We start from the raw sequence: 17,994 nt of genomic DNA, 5'->3' as shown, positions 1-17,994 counted from the left end.
ATTCTCTCTCGCTTCCTCTCGTTTTTACCAACCTCATTAATGCATTTCAGCTGGAAAATATTAAGGTTGTCAATATGCAGGTTTTGAATATTGTATTACTGTCACATCTGGTGTAATTTGGAGTTTGTACCTGTGATAGTTGTCACTTCCAAGAGAGCCTCTTACATCACATGCACTGCCTCAGACACTCCATACAAGCATACATGTCAGCAGCTGCCTAATTTTCAGGAGCATTCGTGGCTTCACATCAAATGAAAATTGTCTGTATCAAGAATCTGGTGTCCTCTCTAATTATAGGAGAGGATTTTAAAATCAGAAAATTATATGTTTTCATATACTGGATGGATTTTGTTTTTTGAAATTCAGTTAAAGTATGGACTTTTCTCAGATCTTTAAATTTGATTTCAGTTGTGAACTTCACCTCTGGTGGTCCCAATATAATATTATGCACCCACACCCCCCATATTAAAATAACATGATTAATTTTGAAAAGTCAAGCACTCAGAAATTAGGAAATGCCAGAATAAAGGTTGCCCATGCAATCTTAATTTGCCCCCTTGTGTATATGCATAATGATGCAGTCTTTAATTACATGACTACATATTTTTTTCCAAAGGACCCTTGCCTCATTGAATACACAGAGTTGAGCTGCTATGGGGATGAATCAGAGTTGTATAGTGAAAGAGGCCATTGCCTAGAGGACCCCTGTTACAGATGTTGGAAGTGTGTAGTGAAGGAGGCAGGGGATTGTAGGAAGAGAAAGGTGGTCTCATTGTTAAGGCAATTGAATGCTGCCCTGGAATTGAATGCTGTTTCTATCCAAACCCATGCCACAGCGTTCCATATGATTCTAGGGAAGTACCTCAACCCAACTTTGGACATGTGGTCACTAATTGTATATTCCTCACCTTCTGGGTGCCTGACTTGAGATCCTGAGGTCTGTTTTGCAGAATTACTAAGTATTCGCTGTTGCAGCTGAAGTCAGTGTGAGCGGTGCTTTGAACATTTAATGTGCTATATAACACTAATTACTCTAAAAAATCAGGTCCAAGGTGTCATAAATTGGGCCCCCTAAACTAGTGGATAATAGAGGATACAGGTTTTCTGTGCTTCAGTTCTCCATCTGTAAAATGGAGATAATATCATAGCATTGTGAAAATAAACTAACTGATGTTTGTGAAGCTCTCAGCTAATGTGGTGGTGAGCACCATAAAAAATCCCAAGAGGAAATTAATTATTCTGTTTTCAGAGCAGAGTTTGAAAAGTATGCAGTAAAAACAGTCTGGGGCCACCTATTGAACAATTAAGAGAAAGCAAAATATCAAATAGCTGTTTATTAGCAAGCAGCATCCATTCTGTGCACTGAATGAGGCAGGAGTCATGTTGAAAAAAATAATAGATGATGATATCTAATGACTATCACAAAGCCTATGCACAAGGATGCCAAATTAAGATGTATAAGAAATCTTAATTTTGGCATTTCCTAACTTGACTTTGCAATCTTAATAGTATTCTTCTAACTTAGTTTTTTGTGTATAATTTCCTAGGTTTTTTTTAAAAAGGAAACTGAAAAAACCAGAAATTCCATCATGTGCCATCACATTGACGCCCGTCTGGGTCATCATCAGACTTAGAACTTTTAGATCCACCACACAGACATCTGTCATTTGAGCTAATGGAGTAATTCATAGCAGTAGTAGGTTGTCATTCTCTATGTGGACCAGCAATAGAGGGGCATGTGACACTTTGTCAGTGGGTTTCACTGATGGTTGCTGACAGCAGAGGAATGGTGAGACTCAGAAATCTTGGGTTCCATGCTAGGCTCTGGAAGGGAGTGTGTTCTACTGGGCACAGACTCTTCTGTCGGTTCCCCCAAGCAATTTCCATTCCTTCTGCCCCATCCCCTCAAATCTGCCCTTATCCAAGTCCTATCTCTTCCCTACCCTATGACTCCTCATTCCAGCCTCATTCTCCTCACCTAGCCAGTCCCAATCTGCTCATCTCAGCCGTCTCATTCTCAGTCCTCTTGCCCAGCACATTCTAGGATTACCTCTCCAAACTCTTATCCCCCCACTCCCAGTCCCAGTTTCCTTGCCAAGCCATTCCCAGGGTGTATCCCCCCACTCCCAGTCCCAGTTTCCTTGCCAAGCCATTCCCAGTCCCAGTCTCTGCCCTCCACATTCAATCTAAATCTCTGCTCCAGGGGACCAGTCCCAGGCTACTTGTCCATCCAGTCACAGTCTCCTCTTCCACCCTAATTCTCAGTTTTAGTTTCCCTCTCCCCAACCTGGCAAGCCTACAGTCCCAGTTTCCATCCACCACACCAGGTTCCTTGTCCCTATCTACACCCCAATCCTCCCCTCCCTGCCACCAGTTTGGCTTTTGTTCCCTCTGCAACTGATTCTGACAGCTTCCTTCTCATTGCTACCGGGGCTCAGCAGGAGGGTCATGGAGAGTGCAGGAGAGACAGTCCTCCTGCTTTCAATTCAGATGCCTAGACCTAGGCCCACCATGACCTGCAGCGGCCCAGAGGTACAATTGCAGATAAACCCCTGATCATCCCTAGGTTGGAGCATGCTCAGTTCACATGGAATCTTTGGGAAATCTCGGGGCTAAGATCTAACTCTCTATTGAGTATGTGCAAACTGATTTTTCAAAGGTTTATAACTTCATCAAATATGGGCAGATTTTCACAAGATGGCACAAGGCACATCATTGACAAAAAAGTCTTCTCTCTGCCAAATTTTAAGTCCCTGCTCCAAAGCATGGGATTGCTAGAAATTTTTAAAAAAAAAGTTGCCAAAATTCTTTAACATGGACAAGACAATGCATTTTTCCTAGCCTCATTCTCAGAAAGAGCTGAAACCAGTCTGGCTGAAATTTTCCATATAAATTCATCCTGAAACAGACACCAGCTTGGAAAATTTCAGCCTGAACAAGTAAAGTATGGCAAAGTTATAAGCAAGGAAAACACCTATCATTGGAAGTGTCAAGCAACCTTGATAACAAGCAGTGCTGCCATCTCTGTGTATAATGTAGGTTGATTAATTTCAGTTTCTATACTTAAAAACTATTTCAGATACATTAAATACATGGTGGTTTAAGGTATATTGCTGGAATATGTTGTAACTATTTTACAATACACATTGCAAGGTAGATGTAAATAGTTTATCAAGTAAAAGTAAATGAGCAGTTTAGATGGTCATTAAAATATTTCAGAAATAAACTGAGAAAAAATATTCACACAATCCCATGCAAAACTGCTTCTTATTTTGGTAAACAATATTATTATTCGGGTGACATTATAAAAAAGTGTAAATTTTGTAATTTAGACAGGTTACACACAATTAATGGCTAAGCTATTAATTACTTAAATAGGTTACACAATATGCAGTTGTGGGTTTGAGAACCAAAATCAAAATGTAAAGGTTTTTTCAAATAAAAATTAAATTGAAAGAATGTTTTGATTGTGAAAAGTTTATTCATCTGGATATTTATAAAAAGAGAAGCAAGTAGAAATTCCAGTAATAAAGACCTATATAAATGTATGGTGCCTGTCAAACATAATCTGCCCGACCATAAATAATATAAAGCGAGTCTTGCCTAACAATATCAAATACAATTATCAGAAGCATAATTCATGTAGTATTTTAAAAAGTATGTTATAATTATAGCATTTCAAAAATATCAGCAATGGAGAAGGGAATTTCTTGTGATACTTATTACTATACATGATTTTTTTAGTAAATGTAAGCATATTACATACACGTATGCATATTGGCATCAGTTAAAAAAAGCATGGCGTTATATAACAGTATTACTGGTATGGGGCGATTCTAGTTTAGTTCTGTTGAGTGATCAGCCATATTTGATTTACTCTTATGCTTTATAGGCTATACAACACCAATGATGTACAAGTACAAATTTTTTAAAAAGCACATTGTTATAATTTCAAAAGTTAATACTCTAGTTCATAATCATTGCTAATCATTGCCTTAGGTAACTAGGTAAGATTCTTTCTCTCTCCACACACACACACATTATATATTATGGTGTTGTATCTCTATCCATGTTCATTAATACAGCTGCCCTTGAAATTACTGCCCTTCAAGTGCAAGTGACATTCTTTCTGATACTCACAATGTGCATGAATGCTTAACTTTTCTGCTGACTGTCAGAGGAGAAAAAAATAGAATTAGGGAATGACTGTTGAACATTTAGAAAAATATTCTGCTGTGCAGCTGACGAAGTATGTAATCCATAGAACCAGTCCATATAATTCCCCTTTGGTTCATCAGACTGTATCAGAGGTGAAAACTTTCCTATATTGAAACCATAATTAACATTCCACTTTTGATATTCATTTGCAAAATACAGCCCGTCAGCATAGAGCATTTTCCAAACAGGGTCCAGAAAATAGGAATGTGTTTGGTAAAGTGAAGTTGGTGCTAAACAGGAACAATTTTGCCACGGCACGAAGTAACTCAGAGAGAGATAAGGCTCCAAATCCTTTTGATGCCCTCGCTTTCGTGTTCTTCGATGTTGCCTAAAGTCCCCCTGAACAAAATCATTTACGTTTGCTGGGTGGATGCTCCAGTAATTTCCTTTCCCATCCTCACATCTTCCCACTTTGATAAAACAATCATTTAGTGAAAGGTTATGTCTCACACTGTTTCTCCAACCTTGATCTTTGTTCCTGTAGTAAGGAAAATTATCCTCAATATACCTGTAAATTGCAGCTAAATTCAGCTTATTTGTAGGGGAGGAGAGAATTGCCTTTGCAATTAAGGCTACGTAAGAAAAAGGTGGTTTTTCCAGAAAGCCTTTTTCATTCCTGCTAGTGGAAAGACAACTGTCAGTCCACAATTCAGAACTGGAAGGGTTGGATGGAAATCCAGGAACCAGTTGTAATTCTTCTTCTCCTCCCATTTTACAGGTGTCTTTAATTCCGTCATTGTTTTCAAGACTACCGTCAGTCATTATAGCAGTGTGATGGTTAATTTAAGGTTCCTGGTATTTTACCATAAGAACTTAATGAGAGAATTTGTTCACTGAAGCAAAACTGCAGCAGAAGTAAATGTTAGGCACTATATGCGCTGATGTAACTTGTTCAGATTCCTATTTTATACTGTGTTAAGTCAACATCCTAAACAATTAAAACAGAACTGCCTATATTTACAAAATCAAGGTACAAATCGTAGCTGACTGAAAAAAAAAAGCAAAATAATTATAATATGTTAAGTATGAAGATAAATAGACCATGGCATTAGCCTTTCACTTCATTAGGATCTGGGAAAACACCCTTCAGTGTTCCCCATTGAAACCTAATGATTAATGAAAAAACAATTGTGGTTAGATAGCATTGTGAAAAGATTGAACCCTTCACTGATATGCAGAACAAATTGAAATCAAGACATTGGTTTCTGTGTTCTACACTAGTCAAATATGTTGTATTTAGTATAATAAATGTTTGTTTTGCACACTAAAAGAAAGTACTGTATGAAATGAAACATGATGTCATATTCTATAGCTGCACATTACCTACTGTACATGAAATTGAATTAAAGCACAACTCTTTATTCTTAATTCTCTGCGCCCAATTGTGCAACTGTTCCTCAAGCTGAGTAGTACTTACTCGTGTGATTGGTCCCACTGATCCCAGGAACTACCTGTGTGAGTAAGTACCACTCAGAGTAAGTAGGCATTGCACTGTAGGGCTGGCAGAACATACAGTAGAGCGTGAACTGCATCATTACATTCAGAGCCAATTTAGGCCATTCTAAGATCTGATACCAGTAAGGACAGGCTTATGAATATCACTTCATCTAATATGAGTGGCTGGGGAAGTTCACTACATATTCTCCAGTATGTTTTATAATAATAAAAAAAAGCAGGTGAAGCATTACAAGAGTTTGAAGAAACTTGATCTTCAAAGGAACAAGTCCCTGTGGTTACTTTTAAGCATTCAAAAGGTTTGTCCTCTGTTTGGGCATTTCCTTTGCTCAGATATGTGTTTCTGATAGAAAACAATGATTCTATGGGGACAGCTGTGAGGATCATTCCTGTGAGGCTGGAGCTCCTGGCATTTTGAGGGTTCCGTGGGCTCTGAAAAACCCTGCAAGTTGCTTCCTCCAGGTAATAACTCTGGCAACCAATGACAAAGAGAGTCCTCAGCATATTAAGGCTGCTGGTGCTAACGCTCAGACCCTGTGCAATCCCATTGGCTACCCAGGCTGTGACCCTGTTCCCAACCTACAATGAATAACCCTCATTTGACATTTTCAGGTTTTTCTGGGCTGTTAGCATTAGCAGCTCAAACTTGTGGGCAGCTGTAAAAACGCCCAGATTAGGACTGTTTGGGTGAAAGGGATGTGGGCAGGCCCTGGCTCAGAATCAATTTGTGCATGAATTAACTTAAATTGTAAGTATCACTGGATCACCCTCCTACCCACCCCAATCACTTATAAACTAACTGAAGTCAAACAGTCACTAGGGAAAAAGGAGCCAAGTACAGTGTGTGGGCAAGATCATGCCATTTAGTTGCAGCCCATTCTAAGCAGCAGTGCTGAGTCACATTGCCCCTCAAGAGCTCTTGCAGGTCATTTTCTGGGTGCAGCTTATTCCCTGCTTGCCTAAAATGCTACTCATGAGTCATGATATATACTTGAAGGAGGACAGTTTAGGTGTTGTACAACTATGGGAAACAGAAGTGGCCACAGATGCTTTTTGAGCATCCAATAAAATAAAGGGTCTGTATTGGCAAACACAACAAACATAACTTAGAGATATCACTTCATCATTGTCGAGGAACTCAGGACCGCGTTGACAAAGCAAAAGTACCACAAGGATCAACCCAGACAACCTGATCTGACACATTTACTCTGCTGCTGAATCCATAGTCCCTCAGAGTGGCACAACATTGGTGGATTATGAGTCTTCTGAATGCACCAGCCTTTATCTCAATTAATCATTGGAACCCAATGTTTTTAAATCAGGTGTCCATGTACATTACCAGAATACAATGCTGAAGTTCAGTGGTGCTCAACCTACGGCCCATGGGCCATACACAGCCCACCATAGCATTTCATAATGCCCATGGCTGGCTTCAACCCAATATATTAACAGGGGATTGATTAGTGTTTTATCATCATGTTTACATCATTTTAGTTTATACAAATGTGTAAACAGACCATACTGTACATAGAAACAATCTATCTAAATACATCTGAAACAAGCTGAACTTAAAATATAAATCAATACAGGTGACTTTAGATATTATTAAAATATGTAGAATCTGTTTGGCCCACACAAGGTTGTGCTTAGGTTTATGTGGCCCTCCTGTGTAACAAGGTTGGGCACCACTGCTATATTGCATAGGTCTCAGTGCATCCAGAATTTTTTGTGCCAATGGTGCAATGTCAGCTTCTTTCTTGTCCCGCTCAATCATAGAGCTGTGTCTTCACAGATCATTGGAATGACCTGGGTCAGTCTGGCATCATCCCCATTGATGAACCTTGTAAGTTAATGGAAAAGCCTCAAGATGTTACACAAAAACAACAAGGAGTCCGTTGGCTCCTTAAAGACTAAAAGATTTATTTGGGCATAAGCTTTTGTGGGTAAAAAACCCAGTTCTTCAGGTGCATGGAGTGAAAATTACAGATACAGACATAAATATATATTGGCACATGAAGAGAAGGGAGTTACCTTACAAGTAGAGAACCAATGCTGAAGACCAATTTAGTCAGGGTGGATGTAGTCTACTCCCAATAATTGATGAGGAGGTGTCACAGATGTTACACAGAGTCTCTGTTAGTGGTCACTCTGTGCCAAGTGCAGGCTGCTGTTTTCTGGGCCGGAGTGGAGCTGTGCAGGTAGAAATTCTGGATGACTATATGGTGCTGTTCATAGTTCAGTATTAGCTAATTATGTGGCAGGTGGAATTCCACTGTGTCACCATCTCCTGCTTCATGCTATGGCAGAGATGTTGATGCCTCATTTGAGAAGTCAACATGCAGCAGAAATGGCTGCAACACTCTCAGGCAATGGTGAGAATAGTCTTCACCTGCTCATTATCTTGGACAAACTTCTTCACCACTAGGTTGAAGTAGTGCATAAATCAGGGTCAACGTGTGAGAAACTGCTATCACAGCCTTCATTCTTCATATTTGGCCCATTGTCTGAGGCCATGAACGAAGGAGAGAGAAAGGATGTTGTAAGCTCTTTGGGAGAGGGACCACCTTTTCGTTCTGTGTTTGAATAGCACAGTGCAGTCCTGATCCATAATTAGGGCTACTTGGTGATATGGTAATACAAATAAATAAGAATCTTCTGTGACAGTATTGATTTTTTCCAATCTGTAGCTAGCAGCAGGTTACTCCTCAAGCACACATGCGGGCATATTGTTATTATTATTATTATGATAACATATTATTGTTATCAATGCATTTAGTAATGCATTGTCTAAAGTGCTGATAGAACATTGGAAGCTGCCATCATTGCGTCAACACATTCTGACCAAGAGGAGGAAAATCTCAGGCTAACTCAGATAATGCTTTAGTCAAAGATTAATAGGTATGGCAAGAAGAAAGATATCATACAATTATGTAATGGGCATGAGGTTGATTAGCTGAATTGGATTTTGTTATAATTTGCTATAAATGGAATTTTCTTGAAAAGATAGCCTTGGTGAATACTGGGACAGTAATGGGCAATTCTACCCTGACAAGTGACTGTGTAAGAATGGTGACAGGTTTCAGAATGGTAGCCGTGTTAGTCTGTATCAGCAAAAACAACGAGGAGTCCTTGTGGCACCTTAGAGACTAACACATTTATTTGGGCATAAGCTTTCGTGGGCTAGAACCCACTTCACTGGGTAGCTTATGCCCAAATAAATGTGTTAGACTCTGAGGTGCCACAAGGACTCCTCCTTGTTTTTGTGTAAGAATGGGGCTCTCTCACACAGTTGATTTGCTCCTTGCGACAAAAACCTGGTATCACTGCAGTCAATGGGAGTTTTGTTATTGATTGCAACGTGTTGTGTGTATTCAGTGTATATACTACTTTTATTATTAAAATATTTTTACTGTTTCTGTTAGCACTGTAAAACCAGCACAGGTTTCATAGAATGGACTGGTTTCTATGCTGGCTCACAGAGATCAACAGAACTGATAACCAATTGGCCACTGCAGGTCCAAATTCTCTGCAGCTCCACTGAGATACTCAGAGTCTGTAATTGAGGGCAGAATATAAAGATAGCAAGAGTTGCACAGATACAAATTTGCTGTTACAGCCTTTATTAACTTGTGTTGCTCTTAAAATCACTGTTTATGAGGCCAGAATATCTTGGCAGAACACAGATGAACATGATGTGTGCATTCTTTCTTAAGACCACAGACTTAAAAAAACAATGATTTCAGGATATTCCTCAGGGTATGCCAAGACCCTGTTTTCTAAACCCTTTTGGCCTTTTAACCATCTCTCCTCCAGCTTTTATGACCATCCAGCAACTGTCTGAGGTAGGCTGTTCTTCATGGAGAAACCATTTCTATAGTCTCACCCTACTCCACCTATTATTTTGGCTTCATACTCTGAGTTGAAGTGGACTGAGGTGAATGCAATTTTTCTAGCGCACTGGGGAACATACTGTTTGACCAGGGTTCCTGCTGCTCATCGTCAGTTGGCCTGAAGTCCTCTCTTGTGGCTTTAATAAAGATGCTTCCATGAAGCCCCTCCTGGAATGCTCACTGCACAGTTTATTGTGCTGGAGAAGCTGGTCCCTGTACTGCTGTGAAAGCTTTGCTGGGACTTGTTAAATTTTACTGTGATCCTGTTCCTAGCCCAATTGCTTTTAGTGGTTAGACTATTGCTTAAATGGCATTTAAGAATATACAGAAACTGGTTAAATCTTAATTCAGCATTTGAATTTACTAATATGCAAAGGTAGATAAAAAAAGGGAAGCTAAAGCCCTAGAGAAGGAGGCCCAGGCAAGTTGTGCCAGGAAAATGGGTTGAAAATACCTTTGGTGCGATCCAGAGGGGAAATAAACTGCTCCTCAGTTCAGAAGTGCTGTCTCTCTTTAAATCAAGACTAAAAGTCTAAATCAAGCCGGGATTGTTTAGAAACAACTAGGGGATGAATTCCACAAGTGGCAGGGTAGCGTTTCAGAACCACAGGCTAATCCTGTTCAGTTAAAACACTGTGACATAACTGATGTTATTTGGGTTTGGAAACGTTTTGCCCTCCACTGTCTATTTCTGTTTTCCAGAAGGAACTGAAGAGAACAAATAGTAATTGCAAATAAAAGTCTGACCTATGTGACAAGAGCACAGAAATCCAGACATGAGGATAACGCTTTCTACTTAAAGCTCCTTGTAATGCACAGTTACTAGTCATGTGATGTAGCACTCTTTACGCTGGCAGAGTTGGCCAAGACAGCCGAACAGAGGGTCTGATCCAGTGCCCACTGAAGTCAATGTAAGGATTCCCATTTACTCCTTGGGTGTTGGAGCAGGCCCAGACAGAGCATTTTTTCTGAATTAATAGGCTTAACTCCCCCTCCCCCAAGCCCATCTCTCCTCAGGCTTCCCTACAGTCTAGCAAGAGTTTCTGCCATTGCAGCTTTTGGTAACCTTCTGCTTACTCACCTCTGTCCTTCCCTTTTTGTGTAATGGTGAACCAATTTTAAAAGGGCTGCCTGGCACAAGATAAGCCCTTACCTCCTGATTGCCTTCCTCACTGCCCTCCTAGCCCAGCCCTTCCCACCTGTGTGGCCTTCCAGAGAGTTCATCTGGGAGTTAATCCCTGTCTGCAAGCTACTGGGTCTCTGAAACCTTTCAAAAAAAGGCTTTCATAACAAATAAAAGGGGAAAATTGCAGTATGCAACAGAAAAGGACCAAATCATTACAGTAGCACTGCTGTAAGTAAGCTCCAATGGTTTATATCATTGCTACTGGAATATTTTCTTAGGTTATCTAGGCGAAGAGGGCATAAGACAGCCACAATTTACCACAGGCCTTACATGACCCAAATTGCACATAGTCAAAATGGTCAAGGGCATGTAGCTGCCAGGATATAGGTTGCTGCAGCTATGCACTGCTTTTGCTCCTCATAAGCAAGGGCAGAAGAGAAACTGCTGTCACATGAGAACTTACCTAGGGAGAGAAGATGGTGGCTGCTCCTTTGGGACCCCAGAAGGCTTCCAACAGAGATCTCCCTCCTCTCTATCTTCAGCATGCGGTCACCAATTCTCTGCAGGCATTTATGGTAAAATACTTTACTTTTTTTTTTTTAAATAAAGGGAAGCACGGCTTATATGTGCCCTGTCACAAGAGGAAGTATCAATGGAGACACATTGACAACCGGGGAGTAGGGAGGCATAACAGCAATGGATGAGACAATGGCAGAGGTGAGAAGAGTGGAGAAATAGCAAACAGGAATAGAGGTGCACTCACAGTGTGGGAGGCAGTATCGTCAGAAAAGGGGGCTCATGGGAAAGAGAGTGACATTGGGGCAGTAGGGGAAGACAGTTAGTAGACATGGATAGGGAAACAGTGGTGTTGCCAGGTCATGGCCTTTGCCTCCTGATCAGTGTAACATTGTACGTTTCTATGTACAGAGTGCCTTGAAAGTGATATCCAAATGCTGACTGATTGATGGCTTATTTATGGCATTTATCCACAGTCCCATGCTGAGGGTGATACAGAGACCTTTAACTCCAGTGGGAGCACTGGGAGGCATTCTGCAGAAAAGGTGGAGGGAGCAATACCCCTTTAAGGGGGTGAAGCACACTTCCTTCCCGGCTGGCCTGCATGGGGGCTGTGATTCTGGGTGGCTGCATAAGGAGGCAGGGGTCCTTGTTTCTGTATCCATGCAGCTGAATACGGGCTAGCTACAATTTACCCCTAAAAGATCTTATAGCGTAACCAGCAGTTAATAAACAGACAAAGTTGCAGTGATTCCTCATAACTTGATCTTCAGTTTAGTCACTAAACCTTTTAATTGCATTCTGGGTTCATTTGAATGTATATTATTATGGCTGTATTAAAATTGGCAAATGTTTCTGATGACAAGATCCTGGTGTAAATGGGCATAGCTCCAGAATCTGGCCCTGTGAATTTGCATAGTATAGAATCAGGACACAGTTTGGTTCTCTGTGTTCCTTGCATTTTTGTATTTGGACACAATGTAAATAATGTCCTTGAGAAGTAAAGTAGAAATTATGCACAGGAAAGAAACATTGTGTTGACAGAACATACATCCAATGGGAGATTTATGGCTTTACATTTGTGCTATGTTATACATTTGCTTTATAATATAAATTGATTGTATAAAAATATCTATATTTTCACATTTTGACAATGCAAAGAAGTCAGATTTTTAAATGTTACCTTGGTGCTTTGCCTGCAGATGCTTCCTAAAAAAAAAAAAAAGTCAATGCATTATTTAAAACTTATGTCTGAAATTGTAACACTAATGCTATCAGATTTAAGGCCTTTGGAGAAGAGTCCAACATAGTTTACACACCACTGCACGTATTAATAGACCTGACTCACTTTTCTTTCAATGTCAACTGTAACATTAATCCTTGTTTTAAATCATAGTGTCTCAAATATCAGCTGCCACTAGTTGCAGAGTTCTCTTTCAGTTTATATCAGAGAGCCCAATGGAGTCTTTTGAAGAACCCAGTCAGTTTAGAAGGGATAACTTATTAGAAGTTTCTGCTTTAAATGATTCCCTTTCAGAAGATGAAGATATTAAAGATACCCTTAAGCCTCGTTTCTCCCCCCTTCCCCGAAGGCGGAATTCTGCTTCTTCAGAAGACTTGGAACCAGAAACCCCATCTACCATTGCAAGAAAAGTTTCATTTGCTGATGCATTCGGCTTTGATCTTGTGTCTGTTAAAGAGTTTGATACTTGGGAAGTTCCAGCCACATCACAAAACGATGACTTAGAAGTTAAAGTTTTAACTGTGGAGGAATATTTTCTCTCTCCACTGTTTATATTACCTGCCTCACAAGAAGACCTTTTGCAACAAGTGCGTGTACAGAAAGTACTGCTGGAGTCAATTGAGTTCCTACCCGGGATAACATGTATGAAGGGCATTATTCGAGTTCTAAATGTATCTTTTGAAAAGTTGATATATGTGAGAATGTCACTAGATGACTGGCTAACTTACTATGACATCTTAGCAGACTATGTGCCTAATTCTTGTGATGGTGAAACTGACCAGTTCTTCTTTAAGATTTCATTGGTTCCTCCTTATCAGAGAAATGGAGCTAAAGTTGAGTTCTGTATACGTTACGAGACATCTGTTGGTACATTCTGGGCAAACAACGATGACAAAAATTACATACTACTCTGTCATAAGAAAGAAACTGTGCAGGAGATGGATGATGTATCTCACGAAGAGGCTACTGACAAATACATCAAAGGTTGCTTAAAGACAATGCCAAGCAGGTGAGGTGACTTCTTACTATTCAATAGTTTTCAAAGTCCTCAGATACAACAGTCACTATTTAAAAGTCAGCATTTTGTCAACAATAATCACACAGTTGTATCTGACACCAGTTTTTCCATATTTGAGAAAAGAAAATAATTGGTAACTTTGTGGTATCTGCTGGTTAATGCTGACTTTTTAACTACAACCATTGTAATTAAGCTTTGCTTCCACTTGTTGTCCAGGATTAGTAAGACCATTCTGCTCAAGAACTGTTTTCAGTAAAGCACATACTTATTTAATACAATTGTGTTAAGCTGTGAGGTCAAATGTTATTATTACTAAATATGCCACATTTCCTATTGGTTGGCGAGGTCAATGTGGGTTCTGCAGCTATATCAAATAATAAAAATTAAGGGGTAAATACTGATTTTAATCTCTACAGCACATAACTCCAATTAACATCAGTGGGAATTTGGCTGCACACTGAGGTGTGCTTACAGTACCAAAAGTTTAAATTCAGTTCTTTGCCATATCAAAACTCTTTTCAAAGCAAAAAATACCCCCAGATTTTTTATGATATATGTTACAATAGGTGTGTACTGTGAATTCATATGGGAAATTTCTAAATGTCATTACTAAAAACAAAAACCAGTAATGGTGGTTCAGGAAGCTAATAACTCAGGGAAGGGACTTGTTTCACTCAGAGCAACTGGAACAATCTTCTCTGTCATTGGCTTGGCTATGCCACAGGCGGCCTGTAGTGAGATCTGCTTCCCAGCAGTGATGGATGTTTCTGTGGGCACTGAAAAAAATCCTAAACAGGCGAGAGATACAAAGGAGATTAACAGTGACATAAAAAAAAAAATAGACAAACACAGGCACATTAAAATAAGGCTTATCATGCAAATCTGTAGGTTTTTTTAAAACAATATCTGCAGTAATTACCTGCAGATACGTACTATAGTAACTAGAAAACAAAAAGTTAATGGTTAAATTATGACTTAAACCCACAAACTCAAGGAAATTCAGGAATAATCTGAACTTCTGGATTCCTATTTTCTATTTAACTCAACCTGTTATAAATAAAGCAGCACATATATGGGCCCTGCAAAATGGCAAAACTCCCATTTCATGATCACACCCATGGAGCCCAATCCTGCAGTTTTGCTCAGGCACCATCCCATGGGATGGGAATGTTACTTGACCAAGGACGGCAGGATCAGGACCATGTTTTATCTACAGCTCTCTCTGCAATATCAAGGCACAACAGGTGAATTAATGATGAATTTTCAGCCTTAATTTTCTATGTAACTCCTCAGTCGGACAATGCTATTTTACATTTGTGGTTTTAAATGCATATGGCCTATACTTGCCCGTCTGAGCAAAAGTGAAGGGCAGGATACCCGTACTCCAACTGCAACAGAGGCTGAAGGTGCAGGGAGAAAGAAGTCAGTTGCGGGCCCTAACCCTGAAGATTGCTGCAAGACTTGAAGGGCAATACCTCTTCTATCTCTGTTACCCAACTGCTGTGATCAGCATCTACCATTTCCAGTTGTTCTCAATAACTGAATGGAAGAGCATGCAATGGGGCTTAATAGTGCTGCAGGCATTAATTCTCTGAGTTCTCCTATGGCTTGTCTAGAATCAGGGTGTGGGAAAGAAGCATGCCACTCTATGGATTTTTTCTGCCATCCCTGTATATGCTAACTTCTGACATGGGGTCAGACAGAAGAATGAAAAATAAGAAAGGGGGTAGCATCCCATTTAGCCACCTTCCCCTCCAAAATGCCCCATGTGACTTTCATCGTGGATTTGTTCCCTCCCATACCATGCAACAGGGAACCAGAGGGGATGTATGTTTTTGTAGTAGAATAAATAAAAGTCCTGGTGCGTCAGTGACATGAAGGTCCCTTTGCATGACATCAGCAAATTGCACAGACATCCACTTTAAATACCCTTTACACTGTCAGAGCAGCGTAAAGGGGCCTTAGTGTAAATAAAAGCACTCTCAAAGTATCTATAGAATCTATCTTAAAAATTCTCTATGGTCCCTGAGAGACTATGTGGGCCTGAATCTAATGTCACATAAGTGTGAGTCCATGGACTTCAGGTGAATTACAATTTTCACTGGTGCAAGATCAGATTCAGGCTCTCTGGCTCCAAAAGGACTATTACTTGCAGTACATGCAGTACGTCCATAGCTAACGGTTATTGCTACCCAGTCATCCAAACTGGGAGTTTTAAATGTTGAATCTCATCTAATGTGATTAGAGTGTTTTTTCTATCAGACAGACACTTAGGCCAAATCAATAAGAAGATCTGGTCAACATATTTAAAAATCAGGGCACTTACTCAGGTACCTACATATGGACTTAGATGCCTAATGTTAGGGACAAATTTTAAAAGTCTTTAAATCTCTTCTCAAAACATGGATAATTTGTCTGACGGCTCATGCATCTTTCAGATACATAAGTATTTAAGAACTTTTTAAGAAAGGGATTTTAAACCAGATAGGTTTATCAGCTGTGGGCCAAACCCTCCTTGCCTAATGCAGTGACTTCAGTGTGGCCTACTTATGAGAATAAAAAGAAAAAGATAGCATGCACTGTCAGAAATAAATTACTGAGGATACACAACAGTGGCCCATCTTGTCAAACGAGGATACACTTTATGGCCCATCTTGTCACATGAGTCAGACTATTTGTCTGAGTCAGGGCAGGGATGGGCCCTACAACATCATTATTTTTAAGAAACTGGACCCCTCAACATGGGCTCACATACCAAATTTCATAATGAAAAGTGCACCTCTTGACTTATAAAAGTTGAAAAGCACCTGAGTGTGATTATCAGAAACACACAAGTGCTTTTGAAAATCCTGGCACAATACTATCCCCCCACCCTCACCCCCCGCCAACTTCTGTACTTAAACATGGCTAAACAGATCTGTTCTAAACTTTTTGCCTTCCTCTATGTCCTTCCATGCTGAGATTCAATCCAACATGAATTTTAATATCTGATTTATAACACCTTTCAAAAACTGTATCGGAATTGACAGTATAATGTGTAGAAAAATGTCTTGCTATAATAGGATGCTTTTGCAAGCCTCAAAAATCATTTATATTCAATGGAGTTTTGAATAGTTCAAAAACTCATTCAAAAGAGTTTTTATAATGCACACTATTTGCTTTTTATTTGTTGGCCTGTTTGAGATTGTGCATTTGCCTTACAGAGTCCCATAAGTATACAAAGTCACGGAGGGGGGAAAAGAATATTAGACTCAAACTAATTACATTCTAGAATTTAATAATTTGAAGGTCAGCATTTAGAAAAGAGAATAGTTGGAAAATGCATATGATTTGAATCACATGAATCCTAACAGTTTAACAAATATAGCATTGTATAAGCAATAGTTGAAGTATCTTAACTCCATTTTTCTTAAATAGAAGTTGATTTCCTACTAGTTCCATTAGCCTGTACCTAAGAAAAATGTCTGTAATACATAGTAGTAGCAAGTATCTGATGAGCTGTGGAAACACTTTCAGTAAGGCACAATTTGTATTATATTTCAACAAGGCACAGACAATGAATCTGAACTATGGCCCTTGGTCCTAGAGTTTCGTACATGATTGTGTCGTGGATTAATGCCAGTACTGTCTTTAGTCCTTATTTGCCTGAAGTCATTAGAACAATGGTAGCAAGCATATGAGAGATGTGGCTGATTTGGCATCAATATTATGCCAAGAAACAGATATGGAAAAGTTGGAGTACATTGAAGCATGAGTGCAGTGTAATTCATGTGTGCACATTTGGCTCCCTACCCTCTTTGAAATGGATAGTGGATACTGTCATTTTTATCATAACTGCTAGAGATATGACCCACTTGCTTCTCTCTCTCTCTCTTTGCCCAAAATGGTACTTCCTAAATTGATGGTGCAGTTCAATAAGCTGATTGCTTGGTCTTGTGCTTTCTTTCCTAGAAGTAGATTCTTAATTGTTTTACTGTAGCATTCTTCGAGGGTTAATACATCAATTGACTTTTCTCTGTGGACTGTCTGAAGTGATGCTAGTTTTAAACAGAAACAAAAATAAGGACAAAGTCTAGGGTGAAGGCTATGTTATATGTAGTGTATAGGTGAAAGCTGAAAGGGTCAGATTTGCTGGTCCATTTTGGCCATTTTGAGTTGCATAAGTGCAGAGTGGCCTTAAAGCTGCTGGAAAAAGCTGGTGGAGATTCTTCCTGCACAACTGCCTGCTCGTGGGCAGCTAGCATAAGCTGCTCTGCTGGCTTCTGCTCTAGCTGCTCCCCACTCCTGGCAGAAGTGAAAGAAGAAGGCATATTAGGGACATAGCATGGTAGAGCTCCCTGGTGCCCAGTCGTCTGCTGGAATAAGGTCCCTGAGGGCCAATGCTGTTTCTTTGCAGCTCTAGCCTATGCCAGGGTCAGATGGTCCTGAATCAATGAGCTGCAACCAATTCCTTGTGTCTTTGCCTGCCCATCTGAGTGCGGCTGGGATGGAGTGGAGAATCAAGGCTGGAAGAACCTGAGAACTACTC

At 39.9% G+C, this 17,994-nt stretch overlaps 1 protein-coding gene across 1 annotated transcript in view; it reads left to right on the top strand.

Annotated features, from left to right (window-relative positions):
- Positions 1-12,663: 12,663 nt before the first annotated feature.
- PPP1R3A (protein phosphatase 1 regulatory subunit 3A) overlaps positions 12,664-17,994 on the top strand; it is a 43,508-nt gene continuing 38,177 nt past the window's right edge. The window contains exon 1 of the mRNA XM_074952026.1: positions 12,664-13,457. Within this exon, the coding sequence (XP_074808127.1) occupies positions 12,664-13,457 (794 nt within the window). The remainder of the gene's footprint in view (positions 13,458-17,994) is intronic.

The sequence above is a fragment of the Natator depressus genome, chromosome 1, assembly GCF_965152275.1.
Source record: "Natator depressus isolate rNatDep1 chromosome 1, rNatDep2.hap1, whole genome shotgun sequence".
NCBI lineage: Eukaryota > Metazoa > Chordata > Testudines > Cheloniidae > Natator > Natator depressus.
Note: the sequence above shows the minus strand (reverse complement) of the source record. Positions and strands in the feature narration are given on the sequence as shown.